At 40.0% G+C, this 15,400-nt stretch overlaps 1 protein-coding gene across 4 annotated transcripts in view; it reads left to right on the top strand.

Annotated features, from left to right (window-relative positions):
• Positions 1-15,400, top strand: part of STS (steroid sulfatase) — a 201,027-nt gene that overhangs the window by 114,130 nt on the left and 71,497 nt on the right. For all 4 annotated transcript variants that reach the window (XM_007990968.3, XM_037986311.2, XM_073013890.1 and 1 more), the window contains one exon: positions 9,788-9,924. In XM_007990968.3, coding sequence (XP_007989159.2) covers positions 9,788-9,924 — 137 coding nt within the window. The remainder of the gene's footprint in view (positions 1-9,787; positions 9,925-15,400) is intronic.

Here is a 15,400-nt window from a genome sequence, read left to right as displayed (position 1 = left end):
AAAATGGCATGATGAAGGATGTCATGCAATTCCTAAGAGAGGAAGGAAGACTTCAAGCTGTCAGTCACACTCCTGAACATTTATTTCAAGTATTATTTGTACAGAGATACTGCGGAGTTATCAGTGCCCATGGTCAACCCACACAGCCAGAAGCAGGCATTGCAGGGCTGGCCACCTGCCTCCTGGGCATGGCACTTGGTTCAGAACTATGCATTGTAGGTGACCTTTGCTAGGCTAGTGTATGGTGGCATATAATACAGGATCACTATGACTTCCTGCAGGTAGACAAAGAAGGGAAAAGGGAGAGTCCAGGACTACAGGAGTAGACAAGCGATACCTCAGACTTTGCATAAGGAAAACCCCAGAGGTGCTTATTGCAGCTGAAGATGGCCAAGATGAACTCTAGGGACTGTCACAGAGTAGTTCCGAAGCGAGACTTTGCATCAGCATTTCACTAAGCTTCTCAAGACGTTCTAAACTGGGTGTTTCATAGGGCACTCTGAGAAACACTGGGTTTTGTATATGTGTATGAGCTTTGGCTACTGTGCAGAAACACTGCAGTTATTTGTCACCTAGATTTTTCTAGAAGGTGATGCTGACACGTGATCTCATGTAAAAGCTTTGGAACTTTATAAGATATATTCAGTTATATCATCATCTAGTAAGATGCACACAGATATGTGATTGAAACAAAAGCTTAAGAAATGATCTTTCTCTTACTAAGGTGATTGCCCTGATATTTTCCACCCCATTTTATTCTATTTGTTGTTGTTGTTTTGTTTTGTTTTTTTTTTTTTTGTAATAATCTGGTTTGGAAACTAAATTAAATTCATGATGTATCAATGGGTCACAGTCTACATGATTGACCATGCTCTTACCTAGTGTGCTAGCTTTACTGTATTTGATAAACAGGAGCATAGCCATTCCAAGATGGAGCAGCACTCTTGGGCCGGTCTATTTAAGGCAGAAAACAACAGTGTGCTGTTTGTCAAATTTGCTGAGAAAGCTGGACATCCTTATATCAGTCTTCATCTACCACAAATCTCTCAAAACCAGACAGGGTGTAGATTAATACAGTGTCCATTAGACAATGGATAGTCAGAAATGACACTCGGCTTCCAGGGTGAATCACCTTGTATGACATGTATTTTGACAGAAATTATTTAATCTATTAGGTATATAAATATTCATATGATTACAAGGCATTCTAATGGCTTCCTCAGTATATAATTTTGAGAGGGGACCAAAACAAATTTGATGATCATGAGGATATTGAAGCCTGACAAGTTTATCTTGATTATCTCTAATTATTATTAGAGAGCTGAGATTTTCTTTCAGAACTAGAGATTTAAGATGTTCTAGCAGCACCACAGTTGGAGGTGATGGTTATTGAATTACAACAAAAGGGTTTTTTCTTCAAAATAGGTGATTCTAGTGTAGATGGCTATTGTCCACATTGGAGCACTCACTGCATAGTTAATATTAGTGAAAATGCTAGCATTTTGTACACTGTGATGCCATTCACAAAAAACTTCTTATATACATTATCTGAAGATAAAAGATTTAAAGCACATTGTTACAATCATCCTTGGGTAGAGCTGTCTGTCTGCGTTAGATTAGTTATCTGATTCACAAAATATGATATCCAAGAGTCTTGAGAGAATGGCCTTGATATGCTACCAAAGAATCCTAACATTGGTGACACCACCATGTTCATAAAACATTCCTTCAATGTCTGAAGACACATTTGTATGTGTTATTTCATTATCCAGAATATCCTGAGCAATTTAGCCAGGTCTTACCACCTTTGTGAGAAATGGAGGTAGAGTTATTCAGCAGCCGAAAAAGGAATGCCTGATCAAAGCAATGGTAGTATTAGTGGAATTTACTCAAATACTTTTGAATTTAAAAATTTCCAGTTGCAACTAGTGCCTTGTTTAGATATTTTAACATATATATGTATGTATATATATATTTTTGTACACAGCTGCTTCTCAGTTCATCTGTCAAAGGTGGTGAGGAAAATGATTTAAAACTCCTACTTCTAAAATTTATAGGCTTTTTGTACACTGTGTTACTGATATGATTTATACTCAAGGGTTTGCTCCTGAGATGCTAGCTTGCAATATTAGGGTATGAATGACAAGGAGGCATAAGGCAAAGATGCTTCATTGGCTTGTGATTCTTGCAAATGGGGTCCACTTAGTCAAACCCAGTTTGTGGCCTGGGATTCCAAGCACATATTTTCAAGTTGAGGAGAGCGATGATTTAGAATATATAACCATCCATTCCACAATCCCTCACCCTAATTGACTCATTCAGGGATAAATTTATCTGGGGGAGATGCTTCTATTATTAGAGAGCTGGATAATTAGCTCACCATATGTTATACGCTGTACAGTAATTCAGGAGATGGGTCATCCTGAATACACTTTAATTAGCCAGAAATCCTTGTTATTCTTGCATAAAGGAGTGAACTATAAATTTCTTAGAGATACCCAGCTCTCTGTACGTGCCCTGTAGGGTCATCCCATTATCACAGCTTTGGGATTTGCCATCCCTCTCTTCATTGCAATGCAAAACAGATCCAACTTAGGTGTACAGCAGAAATGGTAACACAGAATGGGACATGTTCAAGTGTAATGGACACTGTGGAGTGCTTGCCAATTATACGTCAGGTGCTGTGGATACACACATTATTTTGTGCACCTTCCACACCCATTGCTTCCTTCACACCACATAACAACCTCATGAGGTCGGTAAATAGATGTCTTACCGTGGAGAAACTTTGAAACTGAAATCATTTGAATGAACAAAGCTCCACAGGTAATAAAGAGTACAGGCTGAATTTAAACAGAGCTAACTCAACCTTTTGAATGTTAGAATGCTTCATAAACAGTTGGAGGAATCATTTCCATCTACTCCAGTGCGGTAGACTTATTGAGTGAGGATTAGTCCGAGTGAGGATTAGCTGGAAGAAGATTAGGGTGTTATATGGGTGTCTTGACACCTTTCTCCAGATGGAAGAGTCTAGGTCCAATGCTCAAGGAAGGAGAATGCATCTCTGTAATTCTTATAGATAAGTTTCAGTATCAGTAGTGTTATCATTACTATGGTAATCGTGAAGTACCTGGATGCTCTGAAAAGAAAATAAAGGGTAAGGGTGGTGGGTGAATGTAGCAAGTTAATTTTATTCACAAACAGCTTTTTTCTTTAGTTCAAGTCAAGGCTAATTTTTAAAAAGGTGTCATGCTGGTGGGTAGAATGAGATTCATGTTTCATGTCTTCAATAGAAAGAGATGGATGTTGGTCACTCTGGTTTGTGAAAAACCAGATATGTTGACCTCTTCTCTGAATTTGTTGAAGCAGTGCTTCTTTGCTAGGAAAAATATTTAAGTTTAGGTAAATCACTGTGTTTTTCTCTGAAGATATATATATACTCACTTCGAACAGTAAATTTCCAAGAATGGCAATGACTTTATACACACCCACATGATCTGTATAGTATGTTATACATTTATGGGGTTTATAGATTTATCTGGAATTTGCCATTAGTATAAGGTTCTCCAGGCTGAAGTTTATTAAGTTGTTTCAATATATTAAATATATGTATGTATATTTTGAGATATTATAATTAGAATTTCAATAAAAGCTAGTAAGTTTTTGTCAAGCGCAATGTAGGATAACTCTTGTTCTTTATAAATGAATTTTTTTAGCAAAGGATTTATGGATAACAAATCAAAAATTTGGAAATTATGTAGAGTTCTTTTTTAATCTCTAACTTCCCGGAGTGGTAAGATCTCCTGTTCTGACAACAATAAGCCCTGCTCCCTGACAGCTCTCCACAGAAAAAACACCAAAACATCAGCATGATGGAAAGTGTCAGTAATCAAGGGGTGGGGGGGAAACGCCTACATGAAAAGATTATACCTTTAGTGGCGAGCCATGGGGAAGAATCTCTCCTACCATTTCCTATGGTCTGTACTTTAATGATAAATAAATACTCCTTTCTACAAGCATTGCTTGTGTAATCATAATTCCCTAAAATCTATGACAACTGATAAATATATTATTGGAAGAAGATATGACCTTTTGTCCTGGTCTATGTACTGCTATCACCATTTGGCACAGTCACAATCGTGAAATGCATTTATTGGGTGCCTCCAGCCTATCCTCTCCCATTTCCAGCTGGACCCCAGTGTAAGTGGCTGTGATGAATACCTGTGATTTGGCTCAAAGTGTCTTTTGAATAAAGGGATCTTTAGGAGGTTTCATTAGTTTCGATAATAGTGTAAGCCAGAAAGGAATGGGGTGATATTGATTTTAATTCATGGTAAGAAAAGTAAATCAGATTAAACATATTAAGGGCAATACAGAGGGACACACACAGATGCTCATTCAAAAATGGAAACTTTAAATAATTAAAGAATTATCAAAGAGTCACATTATTCAGTAACTGTAGATAACATATGATTTGTTTCTAACTTTTGTGGGCCTATGGGATATGTATTTTAAAATGAGGGCAACGGCACAGTGGCTCATGCCTGTAATCCTAGCACTTTGGGAAGCCTAGGTGGGAGGATCACTTGAGCTCAGGGGTTCAAGACCAGCCTGGGCAATACAGCAAGACCTTGTGTCTACAAAAAATAAAGTAATATTAGCCGGGCATGGTGGTGTGTGCCTGTAGTCCCAGCTACTTGAGGACTGAGGTGAGAAGATTGCTTGATGCCAGGAGTTCAAGACCAACCTGGGCAATATACTGAGACCCTGTCTCTACAAAAAATAAGGAAGTATTAGCTCAGCATGGTCGTGCACACCTGTCGTCCCAGCTACTCAGGAAGCTGAGGTGGGAGAATCTCTTAAGCCCCGGAGTTGTATAGGCTGCAGTGAGCGATGATTGCACCACTGCACTCCAGCCTGCACAACAGAGCAAGACCCTGTCTCTGAAAAAAAAAAAAAAAAAAAGGAGGGGAGGGCTTCTTTTTTGGATGAACCTCTGGTTTCAGGCTGAGCATATTGTAACAATACAGGTACTGAGGGATGTTCGTCTTTTGCCATACTAGATCTCGTGGGTCCATGGCATTCCCAACTGACTGGGGCATAGATAAAGAATACTTAGACTTGACCCTGGAAATGCCTCTCCAGCTGTATATTTCTGTATCTCTGAATATCATACCTGTGAATAGCTCGAAAGCCTACATGTTTATGGAAAACATTCAAAAACGCTGTCATGCTATGTGAACCATTGAAAGCTACTTATTTCTGGGAGCAAATTCTGACCCCTGCCAGGTTGAGATAAGTTCTCCTTCTCTGAATTCATTCTCTGCAGCACTGGGAAAGGATACTTAAGACAGCTCAGACTAACCATTGATGCTCTTGTCTGAACTGTGGGTTGCTGATGGCAGGGTCCCTTCCAGTCTCTCTTTATATTTCTAGTGCCTGGTATCGTGTGTCAGCAGAACATTTGCTTAATAACTGCAAAACTCGTAGATAGAAGACATGAACAGCTGGATGTATAAATCCACCTGCTGCACGCAGAGGTGGTCACATGAAATTCGTGGGGGTGGCGGGGGGCGGCGACTGTTGATACCACTATCTGGTTTATGCCATACTCTAATTACCAGCAGCAGAAGGTATCCAGAAGGAATTCACTGACATCCCTATTTGCATTCCCGTTATTCCCTATGCCCACTGCAGTTGGAACAATACTACAATCATAAAGGTCAGACACTCAGATGAAGATTATTATTCTAAAGACCATCAAAAGTATACTTTATGACAGACAGAAACAAAATGCCTTAACCATCTTCTTGCCTGAATTTTCACTCCTGCCTCTATGGAATGTAAATCTTTTGATTCTGAGATCGGAATGATTACATGTTGCTGGGAAGGCTCAGGGCTGCCTTCTGTATTTTTAACAAATGGAGCGCAGGCATGTAGCAGCTGAAGGTTCTATCTTTTCGCGCAGTGTGCAAGACAGTGGCAATACATTTTCAAAAGAGTTGTTTACTGAAGTACTCCAGCTAATAAAAAAGGAGTTAAGCTGTTATTGAGAAATCTTTCTTCCACCAACTTGCTGATGTGTCATTCAGCTTTCAAGGTCATAGAGAGGAAGGGAGACCCAGATCTCCTTCCTGAGCCTGGGTGTGAAGCAAATGGTCTTTCCTGGTCTCTCAAAGAATATCACAAAGCAAGAATTCCTTCACCTGGGCACAGGCTGTCAGTTACACCCCAGGTGTGTACAGGAAAGTCAGTGATTTATGTCTGGCTAGCCACATTCCCATGCACCGTTGATTTCACTTGTGTTCCTGGATGGTAAATCTTGGAACAGTGTTTTTGCAAGCCAAGTATGCTTTTCTCTGTTTTCTGGGTTTGTTTTTGTATGTCAAACCTAATCAACTCTACTCGATGCACAGAATATACATAAAGATACTGGTATCTCTGATGTCACCCCTATAGGATGAAAAACCACTGCTTTATAGAGAGATGATAGAAAACGAGTTCCATAAATATGTGAATTTTGATAATAAACACATTGATTCCCTTCTCCCCTTCTAAGGAGGATTCCCCTGCATTCCAAGACAAAGGTCACATTCTGTAGCCTTGATTGAACCCTGAAGCTCAGATCTTTGACTCAACTGTTCTTTCAGTCCTCATGAACCAGCTTTTATTTCAGGCTCTCTTATTTGCTGGTTGTGTCATTCTTATCATTTATTTCCTTATTTCCACCTCACATTTTAATATGGCACAATTTTATGGTCCTGCCAATCATGTTGATGGATGTCTCTTTCTTCTTCTTCTTCTTCTTTTTTTTTAACTTTTGAACAAGAGGACTGCTATCCAAAATTGGAGAATCCAAGTCGAAACTGGACTGAAGCCCAGTGCTGGGCATTTCAATCCATGCAATAGCTCTTCGTTCTCAGCAAATTCTGTCACTCACATCCTGTATGACCATGTACCGTGCTTGGGAGATTGACTTTTTAAGCTTTCTTATCTATTTTCCTTAACTTTAAATCTAAAAATAAATGGGAGAACAGATGAGAGTAAAATTGCAGTGAGATTGTTCTCATACATAATGTAACTCTCTATTTAGGAACACAAAGACTGTAATTTCATGTTCGTTTTGAGGAATCTAAGCCAGTTTAGGGGAACACAATCTGCTTCTGGGGAAGGAGGTGCAATTTGCCCAGGTGTGAGTAAACTTTCCCCATAATAAGTAGAATGGAGGCTTCACAGTCTGCCCTGTGTGGCCAAGCTCTCTAACATACTGTGGCTCCGTTCAAGGGCATCTTCTCTTAGAAGGAGCCAAACACGTGGCTTGGTAGAGATGCTCATATGTAAGTCATCAGCTAGGATGACAATTCCAGTGCTTCCATCTAAGCAGTAGTATGTCCTCTTTTCTTTCTGAGATGTAACAGTGAATGTTATAGACCAGGTCCAGTGGGCTCTCATTGCTTGCCTTCTTATTCCAGTTCCTGTGAGACTGCATTGTGAATGGTTTATGTTGCATATGGTTTAGACTTCTGCCTAAGTCTCTTGTTACTTAGAAGGGATGTGGTTTATGTAATGGTTGCTCTAGAGCAAGGATTCCTCTGCAGAACTTCTGTTCTAAATCTCTTGTTACTTTGAAGGAATGTGGTTTATGTAACAGTTGCTCATATTCCTGTGAGATATTAACAGCATTTCCTTGTTTCATATTATTGTAAAAAAAATTTGCCACCAAGTACTGGAATAATAAAACATGGTACTAATGATTACCAATAACTTGTTAGATTTGATCTGCCTATTTTCAGATAACTGGAGATGCCTGGCTTAGCTCTAACCCAAAGTGTGCTGTTTTGTGCTGATTTTCTCTTTCAAAGGAGTAGGGGTTAATAAATGTAAGAACTGACCTTAAAAATGAAGTGTTACAGCCATAGGTGTGAGCAGTTCGAGGAGCCCAAGGTATACTAACATTAGCAAAATACAAATGCATTTAGAAAAGCATACATCTGTTTATTGTTTCCAGGAAAACTTATTAATATTTGTGACACCCAGTCCAAAATTTGGAATGTTTTTGGCTATCATGAGAAGTTAAGGAAGCCAGAAATACATAGAAGAAAAATTAATTTAACTACATATATATATATATATATATATGTAGTCTTCTGAACATTTACTGGCTGGTAAAGATATGGACCATGGGAGATGACCCCGTAAAAGTAAGAAGAGACTTAGGAGAGAAGTTCTGCAGAGTAGTCCCTGCTCTAGAGCAACTGTTACATAAACCATGTCCCGTCAAAGTAACAAAAGACTGAGGGCAGAGTTCTGCAGAGGAATCTCTGTTCTAGAGCAACTGTTACATAAACCACATTCCTTCAAAGTAACAAGAGATTTAGGACAGAAGTTCTGCAGAGGAATCTTTGCTCTAGAGCAACCGTTACATAAACCACATCCCTTCTAAGTAACAAGAGACTTAGGCAGAAGTCTAAACCATATGCAACATAAACCATTCACAATGCAATTCACATTGCATTCCCAAGGCCCTGTCATTCACTTGACTGCTGGGCGGGGCTGCCAATGCTTAGAAAGCAGATGTAATATTTCATCCAATAACAGATTTGCTGAATTTATGCCACCTGCCAATCACTTTGCAGGTGTCAGGAACACATGATATAAATGACATGTCCTGCCTGGTGGTCTGGTGGGAGAAGAGAGCACATAAAAGACTCTGGTGTCATGGAACACATGCTTTATTAGCATTTGCTAATAAAAATTGAATCTCCAGGCTGGGTGCAGTGGCTCATACCTGTAATCCCAGCACTTTGTGGAGGTTGCAGTGAGCCGAGATCATGCCACTGCACTCTAGCTTGAGCAACACCGCAAGACTCTATCTCAAATAGAAAATAATAATAAAATAATAATCTCCATACGCTAGAACCATGCCTGGGCTGTAGGAGATGCTTAACAATATTGTTTTAGGGTTCCGTTTTCTGAGCCCCAACAGGCAACTAGAGAATACTGAAGACAAAGAGGAAACGACCAGCAGAGAATGGTCTCTCAGTCTCCCCTGAGGCTAGCCACAGAGACTAGAATCCCTCTTCCCCAAAGCATAAAAATAGTCAATGTATTATATATTTCAAAATTGCTGAGAGAGATTTTAAATGTTCTCACCTCAAAGAAATAACAACTATATGAGAAAATGAATATTTTGATTAGCTTTATGTAATCATTCCACATGGTAAACATATATTATTGCATTGTCCCCAACAAGTCTACACAAGAATTATTTGTATATGTCAAAGGATACATATATATACAAAATTTGTATATATAATTGTATAATTGTTTGCATATATCAATTACAATTTTTAAAAGGTAGTCTTTCTAGTAGTGTGTGTATGTGTATTTGTGTATAAAATTTTCCCAAAGAAATGCTATTTTCAAGGTGCTTGAATTCATATTAATCACCATATAGAGAAGAAAGAACAGAATTAAACAACAACAACAAAAAACAAATACAGGCAATTTTCTATTAAATCTCTTCCTGAGTTGGGTCTTTGGAGGAAGTCTCAATAACACAATTCTTCATGCACTGATCCATAGAGGGTAACAATAAGTCACTTCATAGAGACACAACAGAGACTTACCTTTCTCTGACAGAAGATACCATATTAGGCAATTAACTTGTAGTATTTTGTGAATTTTCAAATCGCCTGCTATGATAATAGGTGGATCCTAATCAGAATGGTGGCATACATACTTACATTATCTGTGGTCTTTTTTTCTCCCTTTTTTTTTTTTGCAGGAACACTGAGACTCCGTTCCTGCTTGTCTTGTCCTACCTCCATGTGCACACGGCCCTTTTCTCCAGCAAGGACTTTGCCGGCAAAAGTAAACACGGAGTCTACGGGGATGCTGTTGAGGAAATGGACTGGAGTGTGGGTACGTTTCTCCTCAGTGAATTCTTAGAAAACCGATAAGTCTTTGCCGCCTTGTGTTTTCTTTCCTGTGTATTTCCATCTATGTTGCTGATGCCTTTAGAGACAGCAAATGTATGGGGTTTTTTGAAGGCAATCAAAAATGCATTGATCCTGAAAGGTAAATAGAATACAAAAAGTACCTTCACCAGTCCAGGCAACCATCTCTATAAAAAATTAAAAAAAAAAAAAAATCAGCTGGGTGTGGTGGTACATGCCTGTGGTCCCAGCTAATTGGGAGGCTGAGGTGGGAGGAGGTCTTGAGCCCAGGAGGTTGAGGCTGCACTGAGCTATGATTGCACCACTGTGCCCAAGCCTGGGTGACAGAGTGAGACCTTGTCTCTTAAAAATATATATATATCTTTACCCTCTTGTGCATGTCTGCAGTTGCCAGTGGATACATTTCAGGGGAAGTCTAGTCTGTGGGCTGCAGATGGAAGAGATTCATGGAGGAAAGGAGACAAAACTTTAGTCCTTATTATCCCTTATTCTATCAACAATGAAATGTGAACAATGCCTTGTCATTAGCAGTTAGATGTGTGATGGATTTTGGATCCAGAATACCTGCAGCTGACTACACACTTGGCGAGGCTGTCAGGGCAACAGTGACGAGGTCCTTGTGTTCTTCTTGCTGCATCTAAGGACAGCAAAGCTTTCCTTGTTCTCCAAACTCCTTCTCTCCCTTCCTGAGCAAATAACCCTATTTCTGAGAAATGTGGCATTTTTCACTGACATTGGGAAAACTTCCTTACTGTAGCTTTGTTTAAGTTAAAATCCATATCTACAGGACATCATCATCCCTATGCTTTTATTTTCTCTTGCCAGAGCTCAGAGATCCCAGGATGGGGGATTACACCTGGGGTCTCTTAGCTGTACACAGCTAAGGAGTTGGCTAGCATGCAACCTCGTGCGGAATGAGGTAGGGAAGGCCTTAGTGTGTGAGTTATGCAAAGGAATGAAAAATCAGCATTCCAGTCCACTCGGAACTTCTCATAATTTCAAGTCTTTTCTAGCAGCATTGCCTCTTTTACATTGCTGGGCCCATCTGGATAGTATCAGAGTGACAGAAGAGACCATTTTGTCTGTATTCCAGTACTCACTCAGGTTGCTGAAGATTTTCATATGTTTGTTTCCTTTTACTTTTTATCCCTTTCATTCTTCTCTCCATTTCTTTTGGTGAACTAACTCAGTAGTTTCTAACCTTTGGATCCAGATGTTTTGGAAATGCATGAAAGTTGCTTCCCAGTTATGTTTATTTGTTTGTTTGTTTAAAGCAACAAATTGATGGCGGTGGTAGTCACCTACTATGGTGATTGTCAGAACAAATTTTGTTCTGTTTTGTTTTAAATCATGGAAGGAGCACCTTCTTAAGAAACAAGACTGGACTCTTCTTCCAGCTTCTAGGTGTTTCTTTAATTATCTCTGTGAACTTGAGAGATGGTTTACATCTTCAGGCCTCTCCTCTATCATCTTGATAGGAGGATTCAAATTAGGCAAGTTCTGAGGTTCTTTTTTCTCTAATAGTCTGTGATTCTATAAAGTAATGAGAGTGAGTACCATTTGTAATACTAACTAGGAAAAACAAAACCAGAACATTCTCTCTAACAAGATTTATAAGAAGAGTACATTACACTTATGGCTCGTACATATACCATAACAAGCCTGCATCCTTTTATTTTTTTCCTTTCTAAAATGTTGCACATAAATCAATTTATATTTTTCACATCTTAGTAGTGTAAATCAGTAGAATGTTTTCTCTCTTTAATGAGTGTTCTATTTTAATGTGTCAGGCTGCTTATGCAACTCTAAGACTTCTGTTGGCTATCAAGCAACCTCACACTGATCTCATCACACCTGTTGATTACATTTTATTTAATTAGCACGGCATACATGCCTGACTCATTAGAAAGTTTAATTTCCAGTGTCGTATCACTACTAGTTCCCTCTAAAGTATTTGGAGAGTATTTTCAATCTTCGAGACCTGTCTTAGCCCCTGATTTATAGAGGATTGTGGGTTTTTTGTTTGTTTTTTTGTTTGTTTTTGGCCAAAAGATAAAATCCTTCCCCTAAGCATTCCATGAATTTTTAAGAAAGTTTTTGTTTTTTTAAATCTGATACATATGAGTGTTCTAAAGAATATTTCTTCTTTCCAAGAAGGGCTTTTCCTTATTGCACAGGAGGGGACTGTTGCATTCTGAATAATTATGTAATAAAATAAAAGGGGGATATTTGCTTAAGAAGAAACACTGCCTGCACAAAGGAAAACTGAGATGGAAGCAGTTAACTAGTGAGGACGCATCTCAGTCACTCAGAGCATGTTCTCTCCACATGTTTGAGGGCTGTGTAATTCTATGGATCATCACTTTCTCCCCCATAGGTTTCTTTAAGCCTGGAAAGGCATATTCAATGACCAAGAGCCTTTATTATGTAACTGTACACCAATTCTACTGCCCATGATTGTGGCTTACTGCCTTATCCTTAGCTGAGTGAGTGCTGTGTCTCATATTGTTACAGTAACTAGAGAAAGACTGACTTCGTACAGATGTTATGAGAGCTACACAAGGGGCTTCTCAGTACAACCATGCAAGGGAAGTTGAAATCCAGGAGATATGATTCTTCTGTGCGAATTCACGGGGTGGTCAGCATGATTTTAATCATCAGAGTGACTAACATTGAGAGCTGGCCCCATACTGGGCCCTGATAGCACATGTATTTGTGGGAGCCGTAGGCTTTTGGTCCCATAAAGGTTGTCAGGAAATCACTGGTGTGAGGCAGATTGATTCATAGGGGAAAAGGCATACTAATTTATTGAATGTGCATACACAAGAGCCTTCATAATGAAGACCCAACCTCTCAATGGGGTCCAGAAGCTTATACACCATCCTGAGGTTACAGAAAGGATGGGGGCTTGGGCCAGGCATGGGGGCTCACGTCTGTAATCCCAGCACTTTGGGATGCTGAAGCAGGCAGATCACCTGAGGTCAGGAGTTCGAGACCAGCCTGGCCAACATGGTAAAATCCCGTCTCTACTAAAAATACAAAAATTAGCCGGGCATGGTGGTGCGTGCCTGTAATCCCACCTACTTTGGGAGGCTGAGGCAGGAGAATCACTTGAACCCAGGAGGCGGAGGTTGCAGTGAGCTGAGATCATGCCACTGTATTCCAGGAAAAAAATATATATATATATGATGGGGGCTTGGATCCTGGTAACACACGTTATGCGGGTCAGGGAGAAGAGTTCTGTTGAGGGGCAATAAATGATTGCTAGGGAGAATTATTGATACAGGAACAGAAATTAACTTGTAATTTAAATGATCCTTGGAGATCGTACTTGGAAAAGGGTCTCCTCGGGGGTAGTCGTATCTTGGTCTTCTTTTCTGCAATAGACAATGAAATTACAGGGAGGGGAAGGGAAAAAAATGTTCTTGGGGGTTCTGGATCTTAGGCAGATAAAAGAACTTCACCTTCTATGGGAGAAACTATGTGTGGGATGAAGGGAAGGTTAGAGAAACTTGAGGCTTTGTCAGTTTAGCATGTCAAAAGGCAATCTTTGGGGATATCAGTTTCTGAGTCTCAACATCTTGCCTCATTTTGTGCTGCCAGTGGTCCCTGTGCAGCAGGTGATGTTCTCATCATTCCCATTCCACAGGTAAGGCTAGTGAGGCTTGCAGGTTAGGTATACCCACCTCAGATTACAGAATTCATAATGGATGAGCATGTGTTCAAATGCAGGTGTCCCACCTAGAACCTGAAATCTACACCACTTTATTTCTTTTCTTTCCATGTAATAAGAAAGCGTGCATCATGTCAGTGCACAATCAACAACATATCTCCAGGAAAGATCTAGTTCATTCATTAGTCATGTTGACTGGATGCTAACTGTGTGCTTAAATGTTTTTTGGCAGTACAGGGTGGGAGTGGGGTGCAATGATGATAAGACTATAGGTTTAGGGGAGAATGTTCAGCATACAAGATACTAAGAAATTTAAGATTCTTTCAGGAGATCCTATAACAATTCAGGGCAGAAAGTGAGGAATGTCCTGAGGGAGGTACAGATAAAGTGCTTGAACAGTTTGGAAGCAGGAAGAGCAGGGGTGCTGTGCATGTTGGATATAGCAGCCATATCATTTCAGCAGGACACACCCACAGTGGAATTCTTTAGGCAATCATGGTGCTATTGCAAAGTCTGATTTTCAATTCCAGTTAATTCTGAAGCAGCCCAAGCATCAGGGAGGAACAAATGTGTAAAATTTCATTGTTCTCCAGTATGCAACAAGCATTTTGGAGGCGTGTCCTTCTGGCTGTTTCTCTTCCTTTGGAAATAGACTGACATTTTTCATAAACCTGTTCATGGTTGGGGGTCACATGGAAGGACGGATGTAGTTCTGACCAGGGGTTTCTTATCTACAGCTTACACCATTACATCTATCACAGCTAGTCTGTGAAGTGGAATTTGCATGCAATCAGTGTTCACTCAGAGCCCTGTGCTATTAATAGAACCACATGAAGGAATCATAAATCAGCCTTTGCTCAGGATTAGACTAGCAAGTTCTGTACTATTACAAAGAAACATTCAAGCAGAGAACAAGAAGGTGAATGCTAAAACAAATATCTGGCTTCCAGTCAAACATTCCTAGCCAGGTGTGGTGGCCTATGCCTGTAATCCCAGGTGGATCGCCTAAGGTTATCAGTTCAAGACCAGCCTGGCCAACATGGTGAAACCGTGTCTCTAATCAAAGTACAAAACTTAGCCAGGCATGGTGTCACATGCTTGTAATCCCAGCTACTTGGGAGGCTGAGATGGGAGAATCACTTAAACCCGGTAGGTGTAGATTGCCATGAGCCAAGATTGTGCCCCTGTACTCCAGCCTGGGCAACAGAGTGAGATTCCATCTCACTCTGGACATTGCTACTGTACCCTCTGGGCACAGAGAACCAACCTGGAGGAAAAATAAGTGGTGAATTCATGCGATGAGCTTGGGGGATGTTACAGAATGAATGCGTGTTTACCATGCCTGACATTTAGTCAGTCGTGTGCAACTCAATGTAGCAGCACGGACCATGCACTCAACTCGTCTCTAGGGATGGAGAATAAATTGGAGAGCCTCTTTCATAAGAGCTCAGGATTGTGTCAAGAACCTCAAGAAACACAAGAAAACTCTGGCAATGGGGAAGCATAGGTATTGGTCTAAGCCCTTCAAACTTGCAGCATAATTCTAAGCAGGGCCTGGATTATCAGACATGGTTGTAATGGATTATCCATTTTAAAACAGACTCTTTCTAGGAGGTTTGGACTACAATGATTGTGAAAGTATGGACTGTAGCATGCAATGAATAACCCCTCTGTAAATAGGTTCATTTACATGGACAAAAGTCCTCTGATTCAATGTATGTAGAAGATATCTACTTTTAGAATCTGTAGGGGCCACGGGGAAAACTTC

Source organism: Chlorocebus sabaeus, chromosome X (genome assembly GCF_047675955.1).
Source record: "Chlorocebus sabaeus isolate Y175 chromosome X, mChlSab1.0.hap1, whole genome shotgun sequence".
Lineage (NCBI taxonomy): Eukaryota > Metazoa > Chordata > Mammalia > Primates > Cercopithecidae > Chlorocebus > Chlorocebus sabaeus.
The sequence above is the reverse complement of the archived record's forward strand: the minus strand, read 5'-3'. Positions and strand labels throughout refer to the sequence as shown.